The sequence below is a fragment of the Carya illinoinensis genome, chromosome 1 (assembly GCF_018687715.1).
Source record: "Carya illinoinensis cultivar Pawnee chromosome 1, C.illinoinensisPawnee_v1, whole genome shotgun sequence".
Taxonomy (NCBI): domain Eukaryota; kingdom Viridiplantae; phylum Streptophyta; class Magnoliopsida; order Fagales; family Juglandaceae; genus Carya; species Carya illinoinensis.
The window spans coordinates 159,935-184,972 of record NC_056752.1 but is presented as its reverse complement, the minus strand read 5'-3'; the positions used below and the strand labels follow the sequence as shown (position 1 = coordinate 184,972).

At 38.6% G+C, this 25,038-nt stretch overlaps 1 protein-coding gene across 10 annotated transcripts; it reads right to left on the bottom strand.

Moving 5' to 3' along the window:
• Positions 1 to 2,050: 2,050 nt before the first annotated feature.
• On the bottom strand, positions 2,051 to 23,898 carry LOC122304005 (membrane-bound O-acyltransferase gup1). 10 transcript variants are annotated; one of them, XM_043116026.1, is made up of 19 exons: positions 23,521 to 23,897; positions 23,364 to 23,428; positions 23,118 to 23,299; positions 22,928 to 22,976; positions 21,253 to 21,356; positions 20,306 to 20,370; positions 13,117 to 13,187; positions 9,016 to 9,075; positions 8,762 to 8,875; positions 7,260 to 7,384; positions 7,111 to 7,162; positions 6,343 to 6,405; positions 5,015 to 5,124; positions 4,834 to 4,926; positions 4,633 to 4,714; positions 3,616 to 3,693; positions 2,695 to 2,767; positions 2,553 to 2,602; positions 2,051 to 2,448 (listed from the first exon to the last, which is right to left on the bottom strand). In XM_043116026.1, the coding sequence occupies exons 1-19, from the start codon at positions 23,648 to 23,650 to the stop codon at positions 2,407 to 2,409; spliced, it is 1,608 nt and encodes a 535-aa protein (XP_042971960.1). In that variant the 5' UTR covers positions 23,651 to 23,897; the 3' UTR covers positions 2,051 to 2,406. The 10 variants fall into 10 exon arrangements, 9 of the variants coding, with proteins under 9 accessions (XP_042971960.1, XP_042971953.1, XP_042971967.1 ...); XM_043116019.1 differs by having other exon boundaries at positions 23,518 to 23,896; XR_006240896.1 differs by lacking the exon at positions 2,051 to 2,448 and adding an exon at positions 3,155 to 3,292 and having other exon boundaries at positions 2,547 to 2,602; positions 23,518 to 23,898.
• Between the last annotated feature and the right edge of the window lie 1,140 nt (positions 23,899 to 25,038).

The window sequence follows — 25,038 nt, the reverse complement described above, 5'->3', positions numbered from 1 at the left end:
TGGCCAAATTTTAAATTGATTTTCCATTAAGTTAAGAAAGTTTGGAAGCATGGAAATCACATCAGACTTTCTAAACATCAAAAATAGACAAATGTGATGAGAATACTCATCCACAATTTCTATTTCCAAAACCTGTTTATGCTCACATATCTTGGCCCAACTTATCTAGTGAATTTTTTGTTCCTCTTGTTTTTGCCCTATCAAAATCGTGCCATCATTTGCTCCAGCTCGTGACACAAGCTACTAGGGAGTTCTTAGAAATAGAGAGAGCTACAGCTTTGATGAGCACCTCTTTACCTCCCTAAGATAGCATCTTCTCCTTCCAGCTTTGCAACTTTGTCCACACTTTATGTTTGATATTAGAGAAACCTTTTATTTTGGCTCTACCAACCAAGAGGGCCAAACGTAAATATTTCTCATGATCCACATTCTTGCTGAAAACCATTGCAGTCTTCCCTATATTTATCTTCTACCCTAAAGCCTCCTCATATCTGCCTAGTAATTGCTAGATTCGATTATTCTCTTCAATAGTGGCTTTGCAAAACAAAATGTTGTCATCAGTAAATAGCAAGTGAGAGATTCTAGGAGCACCTCGACAGACTTGAATTCCAAACAGTTGCCTTGCTGCTTCAATATGTTGGAGTAAAGTGATAAGACCTTGTGTGCACAGTAGAAAGAGATATGGTGATAAAGGGTACCCTTGTCTTATGCCTCGTGAAGGGATATGATAGGACCCTTTGGCTCACCATTGATCAAAACTAAGAAAGAAACAGTTTTAATGCATATCATCATACAGTCAATCCATTTAGTCTGAAAACCCATCTTGCTCATGACAGCCTCCAAATATCCCCATTCAATAAGATCATAAGATTTGCTCATGTCTAGCTTGATAAACATGTAACAATCTTTCCCTTGTCTCCTTTTTCTCAAAAAGTGGATCATTTCAAATGCAATTAAGACATTGTCACTAATGAGTCATCCTGGTACAAAAGCACTTTGGGAGCTAGAAATGATATCATTGAGGATAAGCTTGAGTCTATTAGCAAGCATATTAGAGATCAGTTTATAACATTACACAACCTGATAAGCCTAAACTAAGTGATTTTCTCATGCTTCTTTTTCTTAGTGATCGAAGTAATAAAAATATGGTTAAGAGTAGAGAGAATTGTACCACCTTGCAAGGCTTGAAGGACAGCAGTAGTGACATCATGTCACACAGACACTCGGCCATTGCCAAGGCAAAATATGTTCCCTTTGCCCACTAGATCAAGCATTTCTCTTCACCGTACCACTCCAACTCTCTCTTTTTCTCTCTCACTATATGTATTAATTAGTGCTGCTTCATCGTCCTACATTCACCTCTGAGAGAGTTGAAAGAGATTGAAGATTCCCACGATTTCTTTTCAATTTTTTCTCAACTTAATTTATTTTCATTTTTATCATCTGGGTCATTCCCCTTTTCCTCTAAATGAAGCATTTTGCCAAGTGGGTTTATCCTTTCGTGCAGAACCCATTTTCTTTTTGTTGGTTGGAAAAAAGTGGCTCTGTTTCACTCTAACACCATGAGGTTTGGATTCTTAGAAAATAAGGGTTCTTTTTCTGATATTCTTTGTTTTCTTTTCTTTTTTTACCTTAAAATTTTACTGATCTTGTCGGAAGTCCATTTCTTAAAGTGTTATTTAAAATTCCATTTTGGAAGCTCTGCAAATTAAAGCTTGTTTCATGAAGAGTGTTTTACAACTTCACTGAAAAGTTTGGTTGTTTGGATGCACTTTGTGGTAAAGTTGAATCTTTAGACTGTTTGTGGTTCTCTTGAGGTGGATTTTTGTTTATTTAGTGGGGGTTGTGTTTTGACTGCCAAAAAAAATAGATTTCAGGCAGTTGGGGTGCTGCTAATATGCAAGGAAAACTTCAAAAAAGGAAGCGTCAGTGAATAGTCTCACACAAAACATAATCGCCATGCCAACACGTAAGAACGAGTGCGTAACATCTGTATAGGTAGCATTACTCATCGGGTAAATGGATTATTTTCATATTAGAATTCCAAATATAGTATTAGAATAAAAATTATGCAATAAAATTCGTAGTCCAATCGAAATCAATGTAACCCAATCCAGCTAATCCAATCCATGCCGCCGAAAGTGACTCAATAAAAAATTAAAAAAAAAATAAAAAATAAACCATACAAGAGAATGTACAACACTAGCTTCTTGCTCTCAACCAGACTGCATGATTGTACAGAAAAATCTCCCAAATAACTGGAGGTCATCAACATGAATGATTAATACCCCTATCACTAATAATAATAGTACATGTCCGAGTCATGCCCTCAATTTCACATGGTAATTTAGGCCGTGTCAACATTCAGCACTGGGATACGTAGTGAAGCTTCACAGGCCACTTGCTTTAGTGCCTTCTCGGCTTCGAATCATCAATGTGAAACATAAGCTACAAAAAAAGCGGGTGCAGAACAATGCTTATAATCAGATCCTCAAGGTGCCAAGAATTCTCTCAAGAGATCAAACTTATAACAATACTTTCCATGTCATTACCTTTGTCCCAACATAAAATGTCAAAAACATGCAACCCAGAACAGACAGTCCTGTATGATTTAAGTTTTGCATTAACACCAAATCTGCATTTGTGAGGGCAAACAAGGAAACCTACGTAGAAGGACATGATATTTTGGCATACCTTCTTTGAGGAATTGTGATATCAACCAATTCATGCCCGATGGTCCAATAACATAACCAACAAGGTTTGCCACCTACACAAGGACCGTTTGAGGAGGTAATGCATGCGGGGATAGGCATTTGAATAGGACATCTATATTTATTTAGCATTTACCATATTTTCACAACATTGTTAAGACACTGCTTTTTCGTTATTATCAGTTTGGTAACTATATTTTACATATGAAGTAGTTGAAATGATATTTATGCACATGTGCACTATATGTGATTGACAAATGATTCCTGCTATGTGTTAAAAATAACTGTAATATTTCTTAGTAAAAACTTCCTACAATTGCCAGGAGTCAACCAAATGCGGAAGTAGAAGCAAGAATTTGTGGATGCAGAGGTTTCAATTTTTATTTGCTATTTCCTTCACTTACTAAACTTGTGTGCAATGCAAACTCATATTAAGCATTTACCTTGTCCTAGCCCACCTAGGTAGTATCCAACAAAAATTACGTGGAACAACTGGCTTAGGTTTCAACATTTTCAAGAGTGGAAAGGCATCATTTCTTTGCTCAAAGAAAGCAAAGATAATATCTTCTTTATTTTAAAGCCTGAATCAAAAGTAAAGATGCTTCAGAATTTTTTTCATCATTGTCTTGATAAAATTTAAAAGAAATCAGATAAGTTTCAAGGAAATTTTCAGAACAAAGATCCTGGACATAGTGCCTCCTCAATTGGAAACTCAAAATTATTCTAATGGCATTGGCTCTTACCTACCAGTTACTAGTTCAGCAAAGACACTACCAATTTAGACAAGTATCACAGACAAATTGAGGACTTGCCAGTTACTGCATGCTAATTTAGGGAACATAACATTTATCCTTTTGATAGGTATTTATTATGCTATTGCTATAAGCATAGTGCAAGGACAGACCATGAGACAAGTAATGGTGATAGCACCGGCAAGGGCTCTAAGTTCTCGAAAAACAAACTCCCCAAAAGCACTGTCAACCTGAATTAAATACAGTAGAAAATAAATATTCATGCTGTCAGACAAGTACAAAGAAATTTTAAAGCATGATAAGAATGTTACTGCAATACCTATAATGAAAGCACAAACAACAATAACAGTAACAATCAAATAGAGATGTTTTAGTGCACCAACAGATATCTATTCAGCCATTCCTAAGAAAAAGGTCTTCATCTAAGTGTGATTCTTTTGTGCTTTTGCAAAGGTTGCATCTTTTATCCCTAGGAGAGACATTTTCAATTCAAAATGAAAGCACCATTACCATCTCTTATTGACTCCACCATAAATGTGAAAGATCGGTATAATATAAGCATACTCAAGCACCAAGGTGACCACTTGCTTTTGAACTCTCAAATAGCACAAGATTCTTTCATATGAAAACGAAGATAATGGAAATCAAAAGGGTGGCTTTCTAAGAAGGACAAATCTGGAGGTTTCACCACGGCAGGTTGATTTGTAGAGTATTTGGACAGAAATGAACAAAAGGGCCTTTCAAGAGGTGAATCTATCTTCCAACTCAAGGTGAGTTTTTAACAAGTTGCTTATGGATGTCCACATCTTTCTCCTCCACTAGACTGTATTCTCTTATGGATTCAATTGATTGTTTCTCTTCTGAGATAAGTTCTTATGGTTGGCAAGAAAATTAGGAAAAAATGAAGGGAAGAAAAGAAAGAAAAATAATCTCAACCAGAGTGGATATAATAATTAGTATTGATAGTCATTCCATGGTACCCGCATTTTTTTCTGTTTAAATGAGTTGTGACCCATCTTTCAAATCATAGTGAAAGGAAAATTTTCTACTTTTCTGAAAAAACATAAGATAATTCTTGTTGGAAAAAAAACAAAACTAGCCAACTGCAACACAACTACTAAAATCAAGTAATTTCTGGCAAATAGATGCGGCAGATAGACAGACATCACCTGAAATGTAGTTGCTGCTGATTTTAGCATCATTTCTGGAACAAAGAACAAGCATGTTAACCATGCCCATGAAAGAAGCTTCCTAATGTCAAAGACAATAAGAACTCAGAAGAGTAGTAGCTTTGAACCATCTTCTGCTTCTATTTTACCAAATAGAAACAAATAATTAAGAAGAAAAAACTCTATGAAAGCTAGGATTACCACTCTAAATCATGCCATATGGCAACAAATGTGAATATAACCCATACGTTAACTAGCTTCTTCTGAGATCCCCCTAGAGGAATGTACATATACCTAAAATTGCAATCTTTATGAGACATACATGACATAGTCAAAGACAGGATTAGATGAAAAAACAAAAGTAAAGGAGTGAATGTTGCACCTCACAAGCCATTTGTTGTAGGAAGCATGCCAGTTTTTCCAAAAGCTTTCCAAGTTGCAGCAATTATTAATGCACCTTGGCATATTCTCTGGGGCTTCAATGCCACATATCTACAGGCGCATAATTACAAGAAATGAGATTTCCCCCACCGTATTCAGCCATCAATGCCCAAAACTTAAAAAGCTTCTTACAACTAAGTTCACATTAAGCTAATCTAGGGCTATACTATACAATGACGATGTAAAAGAAAGCTTAATAATTTGTATGGACAGCTTCTTTGGGAAAGATCCTCACTTTGCAATTTAAGGTAACGCCAACTCATTGTTATGGATTGGTGTTGTATGTGCAAAAAGAGTGGTGAGTCCATTCATCATTTATTATTTCATTGTGAGATTGCCATGACCTTATGGAATGATTTCTTCACGTGCCAGCGAGGCCAGCTATTAGTTCCACTGCTTTCCCAAGAAGGGGATCAGACTCTTCAGTGGCAAAGAATGCGATCAAAGGACCCTATGAATACTACTAGCCGTAGCTGTGATTGTGGCCAAGAAGCAGGCAGGGAAAAGCTGTCCTTCTTTAAAGGAATTTAGCGAGGGAGAGAACCTCTATTCCATGAATCAATAAAGCAAACTCAAAGTCTGTCTGTGCGAAAGGCCAATATGACTATATATATCAGTTCTTTGCCTTGGAACATCACTTTGATATAATAGATTTGACCATCTCTCTTTTGAACAACTGCTCAGGCAGGAACCAAAAAACCCAGCAGTTGAGTACCGAGGAGAGGCTATCTGGGAGAAGGTCTTCTTTTGACACATTCTGAACCTGAAGACTGAATGCCTGGTATGACATCCAGTAGAAGCTCAAGGACGGATTGAACAGCAGCTGTTAGGGAAGCTAAGGATCTCTATCATTGGTTCATCAGAAGCCATCAAGCACGAAAGCAGGACTAGCTTTGGGTGATGCCAAGACAAGTGATCGATCTCCTACCTTCTTGGAGAGGTCTTACGAGTAACTCTCAGATTGCAGCAATATGGAAGATGGTCCTAACAAAGGAAGCTTTGAAGATCAAGAGTGATCAATTTATGAGCTTATAATTTTATTTTTTTTTCAATACTTTATCCCATTGGTCGGTTGTAATTGATTTTATGGAATGGCCTTCCATGAATTTCTTGTATCACTATTCTAGCACGCACAAGCGATGCTCTTGTATATGTCCCATATACCTGGGCTTTTGCCTATTCTAATGATCAATAATTTGTTTGCCGATAAAAAAATACTTAATTCAGTGTTAAAAATGAAGCAAAAAATTATAACTGCAACTAACATACCAGTGACCAAAATCGAAAATACCGCCAGACGAGAAAAAACTTTAGCCACATGAAGTTTAAGACCTGATCATCATAAAGACAAAGTATGACATGCATTCTGTCACTGAAGGGGGGAAATTCAAAATACATCCTACAACTCAGAAGCGAAAACTCTACAAAGAGAAGTAATATCATTTCCTTGTTTATGTATAAGTATAATTGCTCGCCAGGCAGTGGAAATCTTTGTTGTTGTTATGGATATGCCTTACTTTTTTTTAGGTAAAAAAAATAGATGTTTAAGCCTTACAATATGGATAGTTCCTTGTAAAACAAATTTTCTCAGTATCATACTCACTGAAGTGAATAATTTTGAAGTTCCACAACAACGTGTGGTTCATAAGTATTACGGAAAACTGTATTATCTCCCAATTCCTGACTTCTTTTTGGTGGATTATTCTAGGAGCCACCTGCACTGCATTACGCCTAAGGGTACTTTGTATGTAGACTGACAATATGAGGCTATATTCTATAAGGTATACTGATTGCCAAATCATGGATGTCATGAAGGATATAAATTAGAGGATCTTTGGTGGAAATGAAAATCCCAAACATCAAATCTTGATAAAATTATGGTCTAAATTCTATTCACACTGCTACATACAATATTTGGAAGGGATCCATTCTCAAATAATACAGTTGATCTCAGGAGAGACTAACATGGACTCTATAACTTGTATGCCCTAGAATCTAATCACAAAAACAAGTAACATGATAATCTTCAACTCTTACCCCATATCCAATAATGAATACGTCCATAGGAGCTAGCTGTTTCCACAAGCCACTAGGCAGCAGAAACAAATGTTACTACTAGAAAATAAGACTAGACAAAAATAAAAAATAAAAAATAAAAAATATCCTCCAATTTCTTAGAGACTCACCTTATTGCGAAGGCATTATAATGAAATAGATGTGTCATTAGCTCCATTAGGACAAGACTGAATATCCAACGTAAACCATAATGAGTTTTATCTCTGGCTGAATAATTATTCTGAGGCACATCTAGCTGCAAGGAAATTGCAATACGGAAACTTGATGAGTATTCTGACTTCTGATACATACTGATAAAAGACAAGTTTTCAAAAGTAGAAAAATTGATATCCAGCTAGATTGATTATCCACTAATACATATGCTATACGAACTGTAGTTTAAAGAAGCAAGGGAAAAATTAATTGTTAGTGACAAGTAGAAAAGTCAAGAAAGTTGGGTCTACATCAACAGTCCAATAATATTCTGGATACATCAGGAGACAGATCTAAATATATTAAAAATGAACTGCCTTTACAAACTCGAGTAAAAGTTCAGATACCTGAAGCATACTATTAGAATTTGAGTTTTATAAACAACCCTTGTGAAAACATGGCTGCTTGTATGGAGTTCCCTTTTCTAGTTCTAATTTTCAGTATTTGATGGCCCTTTTCACCTTTGTAGTAGAGTGAGTTTGTGTATACTTTCTGCATACAGGGACAACATCCCTTTTTTCTTTAATAAAGTTTATCCTATCCATCAAAATAAATTATGAATTGGACCATGACGCTTACCTTATTGAGAGCAGGCACAAGCGATAGGTAACAAGAAAGCAAGCTCGTGTTATTCCCAATATGGTGCTTGATATGTTGGCTTGGTATAATGACAGATATTGCAGGCATGGAGATAGCATGGACACATATTTGTTGGAATGGGGGATTTTGTAGACAGGCTGCTTGTCTGGCTCAGGTCATACAATTGTGCCTTATGTGGTGCTTACGGAGACAAAGGAACCCACATCATGAAAAGCTTGCACATTTAAAGACTATGATAACTCAGTCATGGGTTTGATATTGGGGAACCTTTCCAAAGCAGGGCCTTTAAGACCCATCCCTGTAAACCCCAGTCCCGTGCACTACACCCTCGGAAGTTTCCCTACACGGAACTGGTTAAATCGCTGGCTTTTTACCATGGGGTGTGGCCCCAAAGAATTGTTTGCACCCAAGAGGTGTCGAACCTTGGACCTTGAGGGGAGTGATACCCCAAGACCAAGGCCTTCACCACTTGGGCCAACTCCTTGGGGTTATGGGTTTGAAGTTGTTTTAAGTTTATGTTTCATTTAGATGGCTAAAAATGGTTGCTCACATTTGCTTCTATAATTGAGTTTCTAGATCTACTAAACCTCGGGTTTTAGATTTTTTATATTGTTTTTAGGTGTTAAACTTCATACCTCCCATGTGCTGGGCTGTAACCCTTACTTTGTAACTATTTCACAAAGTTTCTGAGAAAAGTAAATATTTTACAGCAAGCTGAGAATTCACTTCAACCGTAAAGATACCACAAAGACAACTTCTATGCAAATGAAACACTAAATAAAAGAAAGAATAAAAAATATAATCAGCAGAAAAGTCAAACCTGTGAAGCAAATGCATTGAAGTTTATAATTGGCCCAGCAAGGTAGAGGGGAGCATATACCAAGTAACAAATGTATGTGCTGTACGCATACTTGCCATTCTGAACACATCTCTCCTGGGGGAACATACCAGAAAGTCACAAAAACGAGGATATTTTCTGATAATTAAAAGTAAAGGGATCCTTCAGATGATAGCTGATATATGCATCCAGAAACTACAACGTCGCTGCTCACAGTTAATTAGAAGCTAGCTAACCTGCAAAGTTTGGTAGCAAGTTTTTCCTGACTTGCAAATATCACAACGTTGAATATGCTTCTGCAACCACCAGAAAGTGAATATCAACAAAGTTACTTCTTAAATTTTAAAGAGTTAAATCTGTGACAACATTACTTCTGCAATAACCAGATACCATCATGGAATTTTAGGGGGCTGAATGAAGAGGATAAGCACCTTTGTGTTGGGAGTTTGCTTATAGATTGGAAAGCTGATAAGGTATGTTTTCAAGAAACAAAACTGAATCACGTTTCCTAATTTTTTTTACTGCTGCCAGCACCAATGAAGGCATGTTGAAACCCCTTTTGGCCCATGATCGGATCTGTCTAGGGAACTTAGAGTGACTTCAAAACACCTAAAAGACTATCGTATAGAGTGTGTGGCCTAAACTCTGAGAAGCATGAAAATAGCCACATTTGCATGATCCATGTGTACAAAAATGAACATACAGGCATTGTATAAGCATTCAAGAAAGGAATCAATCAGAAGTATGAGTCGTGGTGGAGGTATATTTTTGTATTCTCTCTCTTTGACTCTTCTTCTTCGATTCCTGGTGCTTCTCACCAGGAATAATCCTTAATCTTTTCTTGGTTTTCCTTTCTTCTAGTTATTTCCTTAGTAGTTAAGAGTAGTATGGGGCATTCAAGATTTGTAGTTATTGAGTTGAAGTAGTTTGAGGTCTTTAAAGATGGTAGGCATGTGCGTATTTTTGAGAGAGGTAGGAGAGTGGTCACAGAGATATGTTTGGGCTTAGGCTCGGCAAGATGGTTCATTAGAGCCATGGAGGATTGTTTGAAGTCTGGGAGGAAGGTGTTTTATTCAGCTCATAGGGAAGGAGGCAGGGGATACACTGAACAGTGATGTGCTAACTTCAAGGGCTGTTATATGGAGTTGGTGGAGTATGGTGGAGGTGGTCATCGGAACTTCATCATTATTCCAGAGGATAAGGATGGCTGGGGATGGAGCAAACTAGTGGAAGCATTGAAGGAGGCTGCAAGAGGTTAGGCTCTTCCATCACCGCCAGAGAAAAGGATTGTTGTTGCGCAGCAACCATTTGCTCGGTCGTATAGGGAGGCCCTTCAACAACCTCAAGCCAGGTTGGGGGAGAGCTCTGACAAAGTGATCTACCCGAGGAAGGTGTAGGCCTGCTAAGCAAATGTAGTACATCTCTTCCAGTAGATACCCAGAGCCATGCGGGAGTTGGCAGGGGAGGTGTTGGTCTGAAAGAGGAAATGGAGGAATGCATGCTTCTGGAGTTGAAGAAACAACTTAATGACATGCAGGATAAAGTGAATTGGCTTATCAGGCGGGCTGAGGAGCATAGAATGAAGGGTATGGGCCTGGGTGGGGATCAGAATACGCAAAAGGCTCAGATGGACTTTAGTGGGCCTATGGGCTTTAGTGGGCCTCAGATGGATGGACTAAAGGGGAAGGCTATTTTAGATGGGCTGGGTATAAGCCCAAGCCCGAGAAAGGTCATACCCCTTTCCAAGATATTGGCCCTCCCGAAATCATCCATTTCGGAGCCAATATCTAGGCTGAGCTCTCCAGCGTTGGCACAGAAAGTGTCGACAGTACAGGGAAAGCCAGCTGGTGGTCCGGCGGTGGAAGAAGTAGAGATCGTGGGGTGTTCCATAGATGGCGCAGGGCAGGAGGGGGAGGATAAGGGCCTGTTGATGTGCTAGACTTTGCCAATGAGTTCTCAGAATACATTGGGGAGCCCTGGTATGACACAGATTGTGCCGCTAAGTGAGGGGTTGCCATGGGATGCCCAGAACCTGTCGTGGGTAGGGGTGAGTATCGGCCGGTCCGGACCGGCAAAACCGACCGGACCGGCACTGTTTGGACCGAACCGAACCGGACCGAATTGGGACCGGTCCGGTCCGGTCCAATTTTTAAGGGACCGAGAGGATTCGGTCCGGTCCCGGTCCGGGAGTTTTTCACCCCGGACCGAACCGAACCGAACCGGACCGAATAGAAATTAAAAAAAAATATATTTATATATATTATTTATATAATAGTTGTATATAATTAATTATATAATTATATATGGTATAAAAAAATATTAATAGTCTAATATAGACTATAGTTATAATATGTATTAAATCACTATAACTACATAGAGTATTAGTAATAAGAGTATTACTATTATTTAATATAGTATTACATATAGTATTACTATCATTACATATAGTTATTAGTTATAGTATTAGTACTAGTATAGTTATTAATACTAGTATAGTTATTAGTACTAATAGACTAATAGTATTAGTTATTAGTATTACATATAGTTACATATATAGTTATCACTATAACTATTATTACATATAGTTATTAGTTATAGTATAGTTATTATTACATATAGTTATTAGTTATAGTATTATTACTAATAGACTAATAGTATTAGCATATTACTAATATATATATATAATAGTATACTATATATATATATTAAATATATTACAATATAATTACATAAGTATTAAAAAAATGTCATTAGATAAAAAAAAAAAAAAAAAAAAAAAAAAAAAAAAAGTCAACCTTGGACCGAATGGACCGACCGGACCGGACCGGACCGAACCGGTCCTGAGGGAGTTCGGTCCGGTCCAGGGTGAGAAAACCCTGGACCGAATAGGTTCGGTCCGGTCCACAAAACCTCCCCGGACCGAACCGAACCGGACCGAACTCCCCCCTAGTCGTGGGGCCTGGAAAATCCACAGAAATTGCCACAGAAAATGCCGATGGATGGAGTGGAGCCTGTCGCAGTGGAAGCGAGTGTTGTTTTGGGAAGTGGGGAAGCACTGAGTATGACGGTAAATGAGGGGCTGCCAGGGGATGTCCAAAATTTGTTGTTGAGCCTTGAAAATGTCCAGAAATTTTCAGTCGAAGCATGTGTTGGTATGGGAAGTGGGAAGCCTCCTGCAATTGTGGGGAGTGGGGACGAAATGAACAGATCTCTAATTCTTTTTTAGCATGCTAGAATCTCTCCTGAGAGGGAGTTTTTAGGGAAGGATCCTTCCCCAATCAATATTTCTCTACCCCCTGATTGGATAATGAAAAGGGTGAAGGAGTTACAGATTTGTGTGGGGATCTCATGTGAGGGCTATGCAGAGCAATTTAAGGCATTGCTAACAGCCATAGAGGCTGGACATATTCAATAGGGAGCAGGATTGAAAAGGAATAGGGAGTTGAGGCGACTTACTTTTTCTGTTAACTATGATGGCAAGGAGGGGAGTGCAAGCTGTGATTGGGGAAAAGGTAGGGCTGGTATAGTTGATAAATGCAGCCCAAAATACTGATTTGGAATGTTAGGGGGCTGAATGAGATCAACAAGCGCCTCCGGATCCGAGCCTTGTTAAGACATTGGAAGATGGATATTATTTGTTTGCAGGAAACTAAATTGAAGCTTATCACAAGGAAAACTATACGAAGCATATGGAGTTGTCGATATGTAGGATGGTCATACTTACCTTCGAAATGGGCCTCGGGTGGAGTTTTGGTTATGTGGGATAAAAGGATGGTGGAGAATACTGACGGGTTTATAGAAGAATATTCGGTGGGATGTTCTTTTAAAAATATAGAGGATGGATTTGTTTGGGCTTTTGCGGGGGTTTATGGTCCTAATTTGGATGGGGAACGCCGGTTGCTTCGAGATGAGCCTGAAGGGGGTAGGAAGGACAATCTTGAGGGTCATATCACAACACCAAATGGCATGCCAAAATCTGACCCAGGACCGCTCACCAAACACAAATCTAAATGTCAAGCAACCCCAACCCCCCCCCCCCCCCCCTTTCCTCTCTCCTTCCCCAAAAAAACTAATAAGACAAAAACCCAGCAGAGTACTTTTTTTTATAGGTAATGAAAAATTTATTAGAAAATGCAAGGCATAGCTTAAGAACAAAGGAAGTACTAAAAAAAATCTAGTAGATGAATATTTTTTGATAAGTAATAATCTTTATTGAATAGAATGAAATAGGCAATGCCCAAGTACACAGAAAGTATACAGTACATGAATATTAAACACAGAGCAAGCTGATCCACACGATAAAAGGAAGAAAATGAAAGTCACAAAGACAAATGTACCTTCTGATCAAAATGAGAATATTTATCAGCCCAATGGTAATCATATCCAAAGCTTATCATCCGCAAAACAACTGTAACAGGAAATGAAAATTGAAACAGAACCACATAAAGAAACAATAGTTGCTGATGTCTGAAGAACTAAAAGTCAGAACCTATAATTTCGAATTATCTTCCATTTTATGTGAAAAATCTTCTTTGTAGACTCCAGACAAAAACAAATCAAGTGTTTTTTTTATTTTAACTGGATGGACTGTTTAACAGAATGAAGAGTCAGCATTCTATTTGCAACGGATAGATTAAACATTCTTAATCTCATTATAATAAATTTTCATCGCTAAAATTCCTAATTGCATGGAGTTTCAACTGATTTAGTCACATCAAAACAAAAAAGTGTCCTGCTAATCCTAGCTCCACCACTGGCTATATGATGTAAAGAGGTTCCCTTCTTAGTGCATGGTGTCATTATGAATAAAAAAAAAGGCCGCCCCTGGAATTAGTCAAGACATTGTTCTTGGACACCCGGTGCCAATCCAAAAAAGAAAAGAAAAAAGGCTATAACTTCTTAGACGGTGCTCAAACATCCAAAGGGTCAATATACATTGCCACATGCATTAACAAGTATTGACTAAAAACTATAAAATAGATATATCAGATTACTGCTTTAAACTCATAAGATTATATTATAGAAGGCAAACACATAACCGGGAGTACAAAAATGTTAAACACCATGATGATTCAATGACACTCGGATCCCAGAAAGCAAAAGGAACCAAAAGAAAATAGATTTCTAGATAACACATTTTCTTTTTAATTGGTAAGCAAGTAATTTTATTCATAATAATAGGCAAATCCCAAGTACACAAGGAGTATACTTGAGAAATACCTAACTAGAGTTTACAACCGAAAGAAGAAAGTCATGGACATTTAGTCCATTACAAACAATGGCCCCCACCAAAGAAAACAATGTTTTAAAGAAAAAAACTTTCAGCTCCCCCATTGTTCTCTCATGGTCTTCAAAACTTCTATCATTTCACTCTTGCCAGATACATCAACACATACATATGGGAACCATTTCCCATATTGCTGCAACTTGTGAATCTCCTCGAAGACCTCTCCAGCATGCTAGAAAATCCACCTATCTATGGGGCATGACCCATGATACTCCAAGACCTGTAAAAAAAATCAGCCCACATGGTCCTAGCCACCTCACAATGTAGAAACAGATGGTCAACCGATTCCCCATCTTTCTTACACATACGACACCAATCCACTACCATTAACCGATGTCTTCTTAAGTTATCTGTGGTGAGAATTTTTCCCAATGCTGCTGTCAACATAAAGAACGCTGCTTTTGAAGGAGCTTTCGTCTACCAAATGCTCTTCCATGGGAAAGTGGGCATGTCTAGGCTTGATAAAACTTAGTGAAATGATCTAGCCGTGAATTTACCTTTCTTTGAGGGACTCCACAATATCCTATCCATAGTACTCTCGGTCATATGTACGGAATACAGTGTTGCATAGAATTCTGTGATAACCTCCAACTCCCAGTCTTGGGCTGCCCTAGGGAATTCCACATTCCATTAAGGGAAGCCACCGGAAAAAGCCAACAAGTCCGCTATCGCTGCATCCTTGACTCATGCTAGCTCAAATATGGCCGGAAAATTGTCTTTGAGACACCGTTCACCGCAACATTTATCATGCCAAACTCTAGCTCACAAGCCATCCCCCACTACAATATGAGTATGTCTCCTGAAGGTCTCCCAACTATTCCTAATGTTCTTCCACAAACCCACCTCATGTGAACCACGAACCTCATTTGCACACCAACCACCCCATACTTCCCCAACACACTCAACTATGACAGACTTCCACAAGACCTCACTTTCTCGTTGGTACAACCACAACCATTTACCCAATAGGCTTTGAACTTTGTCAAGTTTCAAATCCCCAATCCACCCCCAAAGAAAGGAGTACACACCATGGACCAATTAACCAGATGGAATTTAAACTCATCTCCCAAACCACTCCACAAGAAATCACGTTGTACCTTCTCAAGACAATTGGCGATCTTTGCTGGAAGGGGGAACAAAGATATAAAATAGGTGGGGAGGTTAGCGAGAGTACTTTTAATCAATGTGAGCCTACCACCTTCAAATAAAGACAACCTCTTCCACAATGCCAACCTGCGCTCCATCTTTTCAATCACTACATTCCAAATCTACTCTGATTTGAAAGAAGCTCCCAAGGGTAAGCCAAGATACTGCAAAGGTAAAGAGGATACCTTACATCGCAAAAGAGCAACAAGAACTGCCACTTCGGGAACATTCCCCACCGGTACCAATTCAAACTTGGAGAGATTTAATTTCAAACTCGAAACAGCTTCAAAACAAAGAAGTAAATCCCTCAAAGATTGGATGTGCCCAAGGTGTGCTCCACAGAATATGAGTGTCGTCAGCAAACAACAAATGAGAAATATTAAGAGAACCATTCCCCACTAAGAAACCATAGAGAAAACCCACTTTCACAAGACCTTCAATCATCTTATTGAGAGCTTCCATGACAAAAAAGAAGAGTAACGGAGAGAGCGGATCTCCCTATCTCAAACCACGAGAGTCAAAGAAACCCACCGGTGAACCATTCACCAAGATAGAGAAGCAGACTGTTGAAATGCAAAACTCCACCCATTTCAGCCATTTCTCTCCAAAGCCACATCTTACAAGGAGGTAAAGCAAGAATTTCCTTTTTTTATATAAGTAATAAGAGAATTTTATTCATACGAATTAAGTAGGCATAGCCCGTGTACACAGGAAGTATACAAAAGAAACACCTAATTACATTCTAGCTAAGGAAAGAAAATCATGGACATTGTTTCCATCAAGTACAATGGCTGAAAACCACAACATTAAAGTGCGCATAAAAAAATTCTGAAGCTCCTCCATTGTGCATTCCCTATCTTCGAAGCATCTCTCATTCCTCTCCGACCATGTACACCACATGATACACAACAGGATCATCTTCCACACTACCGCCACTTGAGGACAGCCTTGAAGCTCCTTCCAACAGGCCAATAATTCCACCACTCGTGGAGGCATTACCCAAGCAATATCCATTCTTCTAAAGATCTCATTCCATAGCCCCCTCGTGACCTCACAATACAATAGTAAGTGATCTACAGATTCTCCCTGTTTTTTACACAGATAGCACCAATCCATCACTATGATTCCCCTCTTTCTCAAATTGTTCGTAGTCAAGATCTTCCCAAGAGCGGCAGTCCATACGAAAAAAGCTACCTTAGTAGGCACCCGTGATCTCCAAATCTTCTTCCATGGAAATGAAACATGGCCGTGGGTTGACAAAATCTTGTAGTAGGTCCTGACTGTACATTTTTTACTACCATTAGCCTTCCATTGCAACCTATCTTCTTGAGCTGTATTATTTCCCAAGGAATAGAGCAACCTGAGGAAATCAAACATAGCTTGCAGTTCCCAATCGTGAATATTTCTATTAAAAAGAATGTTCCACTAATAAGATCCGTGGGAAAATACCCGCATATCTGCAATAGAGGTCTCTTTGTTAGCTGCAATACTATAGAGTGCTGGAAATGCCCTACATAGCGTGCACTCTCCACACCAAACATCATGCCAAAACCTGATTCTGGAACCATCTCCCCCACGAATCGTTAAGTAACTTTCGAAACCTTGCCAACCCCTCCTAATAAATTTCCATAAGCCCACACCATATCTCCCCCTTACTTACTTGGAGCACCAGCCTCACCACACGCTCCAATAAGCAAGATTTTCCAATTAACATGATCATAGACTTTTTCCATATCTAATTTGCAGATCAACACAGGCTCGCGGGATTTGAGTCCTCCATCTAGCACTTCGTTTGCAATTAGAACCGAATCTAGAATTTGTCTGCCTTTGACAAATGCATTTTGTGGCTTCAAGATTAAACTCTCCATTACCGTACTTAATCGGTTCACTAGCACTTTGAAAATAATCTTGTAGACCCCAGTTACTAGGCTAATAGGACAATAGTCACAAACATCCGTTGACCCCACCCTTTTTTAAATTAGTGCTATAAAAGTGGCATTAAGACTTTTTTCAAAACTAGCATAATTATAGAATTCTTGAAACACCCGCATAAGGTCACCCTTGATCACCTTCCAACAGGTTTGGAAAAAGCCCATGGTAAAGCCATCACAGCCTGGGGCCTTATCACTAGCCATACCTCAGACGACTTTGTGTACTTCTTCTTCATCAAATGGCCTCTCAAGCCACCCTATAGACTGTTGATCTATTGCTAAGAAAGACAACCCATCTACTGTGTTGAGGGGACAGAACCTACTCCATTGAACTGGGAGTAGGGTGGAGATGATGGATTAAATGGGGGAGGATGCACTGAAGCGCAGCTGCTGTGTTGAGGGGACAGAACCTACTCCATTGAACTCGTTCCATTCGAGGGGGTCAAATTGGGTTATTCAAACAGTTATGGAGCTCAAACATGTCGTTGGGATTAACTACGTGGGTTTTTAAGATGAATTTTTGGCACTTCTCACAGCTATGGAAGCTAGTCATTCACAAGCCACAGATGATCCTTCATTTGGTTTGGGCAAAAAAAAAAAAAACAAAGAGAACTCAAGAGGCTTATGCAGGCAATGAACGATGAGGGAGGGGAGTGAAGCTCTAGCTGAGGACATTCTAAGGGAATGGTAGCGACGGTTCCAATATGAAGCCAAAAATCATTTCTTGGAACGTAAGGAGGTTGAACAAGCAAGCCAAACGACTCCAAGTCAGGAACTTCCTTCGACAATGGCAAGGTGATATCATTTGCTTACAAGAGACCAAACTAGAATTAATCACACGGCAAATAGTTCGAAGTTTGTGGAGAGGGCATCATGTTGGGTGGTCGTATCTACCTTCCAAAGGAGCATCGGGGGGCATTCTCATCATGTTTGACAAAAGGGTGGTGGAAAGATTAGAGCATTGTGTGGGTGATTTCTCTGTGGCCTGCTTTTTTGTTAATATAGAAGATGGGTTCCGATGGGCATTTATAGGGGTTTATGGTCCTAATCTTGATGTGGAAAGAAGATCAATGTGGGAGGAATTGGCGGGAATTCTTAGTTGGTGGGAGCTACCAAGTTGTTTAGGGGGGGATTTCAATGTATCACACTTCCCGAGTGAAAGGTCAAATACATCCTACATCACACCCGCTATGAGTGATTTTTCTGACTTCATTTCAGAACAGGTGCTTATGGATCTCCCACTAACGGGAGGATCATGTTTACCTGGTCCAACACTCGAGAACTCCCATCTTGGTTGAGAGTTGATAGATTTTTGCTTACTTCTAACTGGGAGTTACATTTTCATGATTCATGATGTAACCACCTAGAGTGTGCTCTGATCATTTCCCTATCTTCTTGAATTGTGGAGGCATCCAAAGAGGCAGAAGGTATTTTAAATTCAAAAATATGTGGCTAAAATTTGACGGTTTTGTAGACAGGGTCAGATAATGGTGGTCCTCTTATGAGTTCCAAGGCTCTAATTTTCATATTGGCAAGAAAATTGAAACTGCTGAAACAAGATTTGAAGTTTTGGAATGAACAAGTGTTTGGCAATGTGCCTTCACAGCGACGATCCCTTCTGGAGGAATTACAGGGTTTGGAAGGCGAGCAGGAGGCAAGAACTCTCACTAAATCCGAAAAAACTCGCAAGAGTCAGGTAGTCACAGATCTTGAACGAGCTTTATTGATGCAGGAGATATATTGGAGACAGAAATCCAGAGCACTATGGCTTCATAGAGGTCACAATAACTTATCTTCTTTCAAAACAATTAGCTCCTAAACTCATCCATCAAACAATTGCAACACCAACAAACTAAGTCCAAAGAAATTTTCTATCTGCCAACAGCTAACTTCAACTCAAATTTAGTAATTCAATAATATGTGATAAATTCTACCTCTCACTGCAAAGTCTTCTTTTATCCGTTTAATAATGAATTACTTTACCACTTCATCAAAGGATCAATTGTCCAATAAAATTCATGTCAAGTAGATTTGCAGCAATGTGAAAACTTGGGTCGTCCTCGTTTGGATATAAAGAAAGATCCAATGGGGAGCTTACTTGCACATAAAACCAAGATTTTTAATTCCATTCTGTATGGCCGGAATTTTCCGTTCTAATGTAGTGTACATTACACAATACCACCCCGTTCCATTTCGCTTCAAATTCCAATCATTCCAGTCACATTTCAGCCATTCTGGTCAAATTTCGGTCATTTCAGCCAGAATTGGCATTTCGGTTTCCATTCAGTTTCGGGCTGTTTTTGTAATTTTCTGGCACTTAGATGGCATTTTTATAAATTTTAAATTCAAATAGTATTTAATTAATTCTAGAATATAAAATGTATTTATATAATTTTAATTTTTTTTGCAATTTTAAATGTCCCCTCATTCTCTATTTTTTTTAAATATCATTATTTTTAATAATTTATCTATTCTTTTATTTATTTTTCTTTGTTTTTGTGTCTCAACTCAAGTTTGTATTTTTTTTTTTATCATATATTCATTTTTAAATCTTCAATTCTTTCATCTGTATACGCATATACATGATACACACTTATATATGTATTTATTCTATTAGTTGTTAGTTTATATATACATATAAATATTTATATATAATATATAGTTAATCGCGAAACAGTACCAGTATCAAAATATTTTGTTCCAATGCCTTAACTGAAACTGTCACCAAAACGGTCACCGGAACGGTATTCAAAACTTTGCAAAAAACTAGTAAGACTGTTGTATACTGTGTTATTAGGAGAGCTATAGAGGTCAGATCAATGTCGTCTGGGGATGTGGATTACTATGATGGGTAATACAAACAATACTGAGGAAATGCTAACAACATAACAATTGGACTAGATGTACCAAATGCTGTGCTTTGGCACATAAGTTTATCAAATGTATAGATCATTTGCTCATTGGAGATAGTTTTCCCCCATAATAGTCAACTTTAGTAACATTGGTCCAAATGCAAGCATGCCACCAAGGCAGCGTCCACCAACATGGCATGAAAAATGTGTAATCCAATTGCACAAATAATGAATGCTAACAATTCCAAACCCACGAACTATATTGGAACTCAAATCTTAACAGTCAAAAAGCTTGAGTTTGAGTAGATACCAAAGTTAAAGCATATATGCCATCTAAAGGTACCCCGGAAGTTGTCCAAATAAGCCCACCGTTTCCTAAGCACAGCAGAGAAACACAGCCATGATAAGTAGATATAGCATACATGAGTTTTTTTCCATAATATAATTTTTATTGATGATCAAAAAGGTACCATCAAAGCGCACTGGGAGTACACATTAGATATACTTAACTAAAGAAAGTAAAAAGATAAGAAAGTCCTCAAACGGCCTGAAAACTCAAACCATTTCTTTTAACCCAACCGTACCACATTAAGCAGAATGAAATCATTTCCCATGATCTTCAGCAGTGTTCACTCTCAAATCGACCTTTTTAACACACTAATAGAGCTACCACTTGTCTCAACATCACCCAGATTGACCCAAAGATGTTGAAAACTGATTCACACAAAGCACTAAATATCTGTCAATGAAGTAAAAGATTATCTGCGGTTTCCCCAGCCCTTTGCACATGCGACACCACGCCATTATCACAACATGCCTCTTCCATAAGTTCTCCAAGGTGAGCATCTTCAATAATGCAGCCATCCAACAAAGGAGGCCATTCTTAGGGAGGCATTACTTCCCCAGATGAACTTCCAAGGGAAGATAACATGTCATGAGGGATCAATGCACTATAAAACAACTTGACTTCACTCTCTTGGATATGGCCCATTGCATCTTGTCTTCCTCATTCCAGCTCAATGCACATAGAATACAACCGAGCCTAGAATGCATTTATAAGGTCCATTTCCAATCTTGTGCTGCATTGATAAAAACCACTACCCATTGAGGAGATCCAGTTGAAAGTTGTAAATTCTTGGCCACCTATGCTTCCTTAACTCAAGCAAGGCCAAGGAAAAGACCTATGAGAGGTTGATCTTTGCACCACACATTGTAATAACTACATGAATATTTAATAAACTAGCATGCAAAACTCACCCTATCATGGAGAACGAATACCCTCCATAAACACGATTGCATAGAAGAAAAAATATATTGAAACTCCATAATACAAGCAAGAAGTACTTCTTTCGTGCAAATATCTGTAGGGGAAAAAAAAAATCCTCTAGTATAAGATGAGAATAGTTAGAAACATTTGTAGATAACAATGACAATGAACATTTCAATAATCAACTAAAGGATTAGGCATAATCCAATAAGAAAGCCTGAATTTAAAAAACCAAAAAATGAGTGCAAACACACACTCACTCATATGCAATGATGAACTCAACTCAATTGAACTAAACCATTAACTTCCATAAAACCAAACGGCCAAGAAACATCAACACGAGTAGAATGCTTAAAGTGACTTTCCCAACTATGCCAAGAACCTGGCAATTAATGGATAGGTAGGGCTGGCTAGCAAGGGCCCACTACCTGGACTATAGGGCAACGAGCAGGCAACTTGCCTGTTATCCTGGGCTAGGCGATGGGTTATAACAAACCTTCATCCTCCTCCTCATTTTTCTCCGAAAACCATGGGTCTCTAAAGATGAGGCCAACAGCTACACACCATGGGTCCTGAAAAAGAGATCCACAACATGCAATCATGGGTCTCGTGTGCCTTCCAAAGTAGCTTTCTTTGTATGAACCACATCTCTTGAGAATATTTTGAGCACTGACAATTTGAGGAAGCATGGTCTCATTGTTATCAATTGGTGTTTGTTGTGTAAGAAAAATGGGGAATTAGTGGATCATTTATTACCGCATTGTGAGGTGACAAGAGTGTTGTGGGATGAGATCTTTAGAAGAATTGGTGTGGCTTGAGTTATGCCTTTAAGGGTGGTGGATTTAATAGCTTGCTGCAAGGATATTCAAGGCTGTCCCCCAAGTGGCTGCATTTTGGAAGATGATTCCTTTATGCACTATGTGGTGTACTTGGATGGAAATGAATGATCGATGCTTTGAAGATAGGGAGCGCACAATGGAGGAACTTTGGATCTTTTTTGTGCACACCTTATTACTCTGATTTTCAACCATTGTGCTTAATGGAACTAGTGTTCATGAATTTATGTTTTTAGTTTTTAGGGGACGGGTGGAGAAAGTGCCACTCTGCCTAAGCAGGATTAGGGGACGAGTGAGGATGCTAACAGCCCGTTTAGGGCAGGTAGCACTATGGATACGCACACGAGGCCTAGGAGCAATGTACTAAGTTCAATGCATCCTATTCAACAGAAAGGCAGATATTCCTTGCTCATTATCAAACACTCACTTGTTCAAAAACATCATGTGGGCCTAATCATTTTTCATTTCTCACCTTGACACGATGAAAGTCATCAATTTGAGCCAAATTACGTCTAAACCCAATATACTTTTTTCTATTTTGACTTTCTCTCCCACTAAAACAAATGAGAATGGATAACAAGCAAGTGGGATGTGCTCAATTTAATTTAGATGTTGCGGGAGTTTCACATCATTGAATTACATAAGTATCATCATCTATGAATGCAAGAATATGAAATTATGAAGGTAAAAAGAAATGGATCGTCAAAATTTTTATCCAAACAATCAAAGAAGAAATCAAGAAAACTGAATTATTTTCTCTAAGTAGAATAATTTTCTTATTAATTGCACTATTTGCTACATGATGTAGACAAACTTGCATGAAACGAACCTTTACTAGAAGATAATTAAATGAAGCGATCGATAGGATGAATAGGATGCTGCAGAGCAGAAAATAAACAAGGCAAACAAAAATAAAGAAGGAATTAAAAATCTATTAAGATTAGAGAAACGCCATGGATCACAAAGTGTTTAAAATATTGTTCAAGCACTGAGTCGAGTTATGAATGAAAAGCACATACCATGCCCCGTGCAGATATGAGAGGTATATCAAAGAAATAAAAAGCCAAACAATGGACATCCCCCTCTCTCTTAAACCAAAATAAGCCCTCGACTTATTGGCCACCAAAGTAAATATCCCAAAGACAACGGTAAGAATGGGTAAATTTCCACGAAAGTTTCTCCATTGAGCATCCGAGATATCCTGCACCAAGGAAAATTTAAAAGAAAAAGAAGAGAAAAAGAAGGAAAGGGGAGGGAGATGGTACATTGGGACGTTGAGTAAATATTGTGAGCCATCCGGGGCGTAAACCGTGGAGTTGGGAGTAAAGATCTGTGATTTTGCGGAATAAAAAAAAAAAAAATCGGAAATTAATTTTGGATTTGTTAAATCAGTGATAATTGAAATAAATTATTGATTACCACGAGAGAGATGAAGGGATCGACGAATTATGATGGAATAGAAGGCAATCGCGTAGAGGATGAGCAAGCTGAGCTCCATCCGCTTCCACCTTCTGCTATTATTACTACCGCTATCAGAATCGTTCTTCTTCATGGCCTTTAGTCTCTCTACAGTCGACGATCCATAAAGACGGCTTTCTTCGTCCCCAAAAATTTTTTCCTTGATTCGAGTTCTGTTAGGTTGTTATGTGACTGGCGAAAACCCTAGAGCTTATTGAAGAAGACGATCGGGAAGTGAACTGAGGAACTTGCGGTTTCGTGCGGAAGTGAAGTATTTGACTTCTATCTGGAACCGACGTCGTAGAGTTGGTGAGTTAGGGCTTGTTTGCCCCTGAGATGAGATACGGAAATCTCAGTCTATTTCAAAACTGAGATAAGATATCTTTACCAAACACCAATTAAGGTTCCGTTTGGCAGATAAAAATTTTCATCTCAAATTTAAAATTTTCATCTCATCATTACAACTTTTCCAAATCTCCATACAAAATATAATAAATAATTTAATTTTTTCTTAACTTTTTCAAATCCCAAAACAATAATAATATTAAAATATAATATTTTAATATTTTATCTTAAACTCAAAATTTTCATCTTACTTACCAAGCAGAACCAAAATTGAGATGAGATATCTGCATTGTAAAATATTTTGCTACTGTTTATAGACATGATAGGCAACAGAATTGTGCAATAATAGCTATGAACTGTCTTTCTCTTTTCTCAACTTTCATTTTCCTTAAATTCCCATAGCCATGCTTTTCTCAAAATAGCATCGCCTCAAACCCCCGCTCCCGAAATGCCTCCATTCCTTCAATGTTATGGTTATCTCTTGTCTTCTTCAATAAACAGGGGGGAGTCTTCTCTATAAGGGAGGATTGACGTAGTGCAATAACTCAAACAGTGGTGCACCCCGCCCTCTTCAGAAGTTTATGTGACTGAATCAACGGTGAGACGTCGAAACGGACCTACAGCTGTCCCTATCCTGCAACCAGTGTGAACAAAAGGCCGAACTTCGAATCTCTGGCCCTAATCCCCCTGTCGTGAGTTCGATGTTTGAATCTGTGCGAATCTCTGCCCAAAGCGAAAGAACATTGGCAGGCGAATATCTGCCGACTTATCTACACTCCCTGCAGTGCATCCTCACCTCAGAATTCAGATTGTCCCTTTAGTCAAGGTCTGATTTCCTTTCATTGCAATAGTCGACTCCTATCTCCACTATTGTGAGGGTGGACGATTGTAGGGAAAATGGTCTATAAAGTTGAACCTCTCAAACCCTTCAAAACCATCCCTTTAAAACACCGACAGCCTCACAGCTTTATCATTGTTTCTCCAAAGATACGGCGTTGCCATCATATCCCCACCACCATGGCTCCCAAGACTCGATCGTACCGCGTAAGCATTTCTCTCCCATGCCTCTTCAACAGTCAGAAAATTTACATTGAGTTGTTTAGCATTGTTTGAGATTTCCATTTCGATTTAATGCTG

Coding starts and splice junctions, on each gene's coding strand:
- LOC122304005 (XM_043116019.1), bottom strand. CDS start 23,650: ATGAAGAAGAACGATTCTGATAGCGGTAGTAATAATAGCAGAAGGTGG. Junction 6,406..7,110: donor TATTCATTATTGGATATGGG/GTAAGAGTTGAA, acceptor TATGATGATCAG/GTCTTAAACTTCATGTGGCT. Junction 2,768..3,615: donor TCACCATTACTTGTCTCATG/GTCTGTCCTTGC, acceptor GTCCTTGTGTAG/GTGGCAAACCTTGTTGGTTA.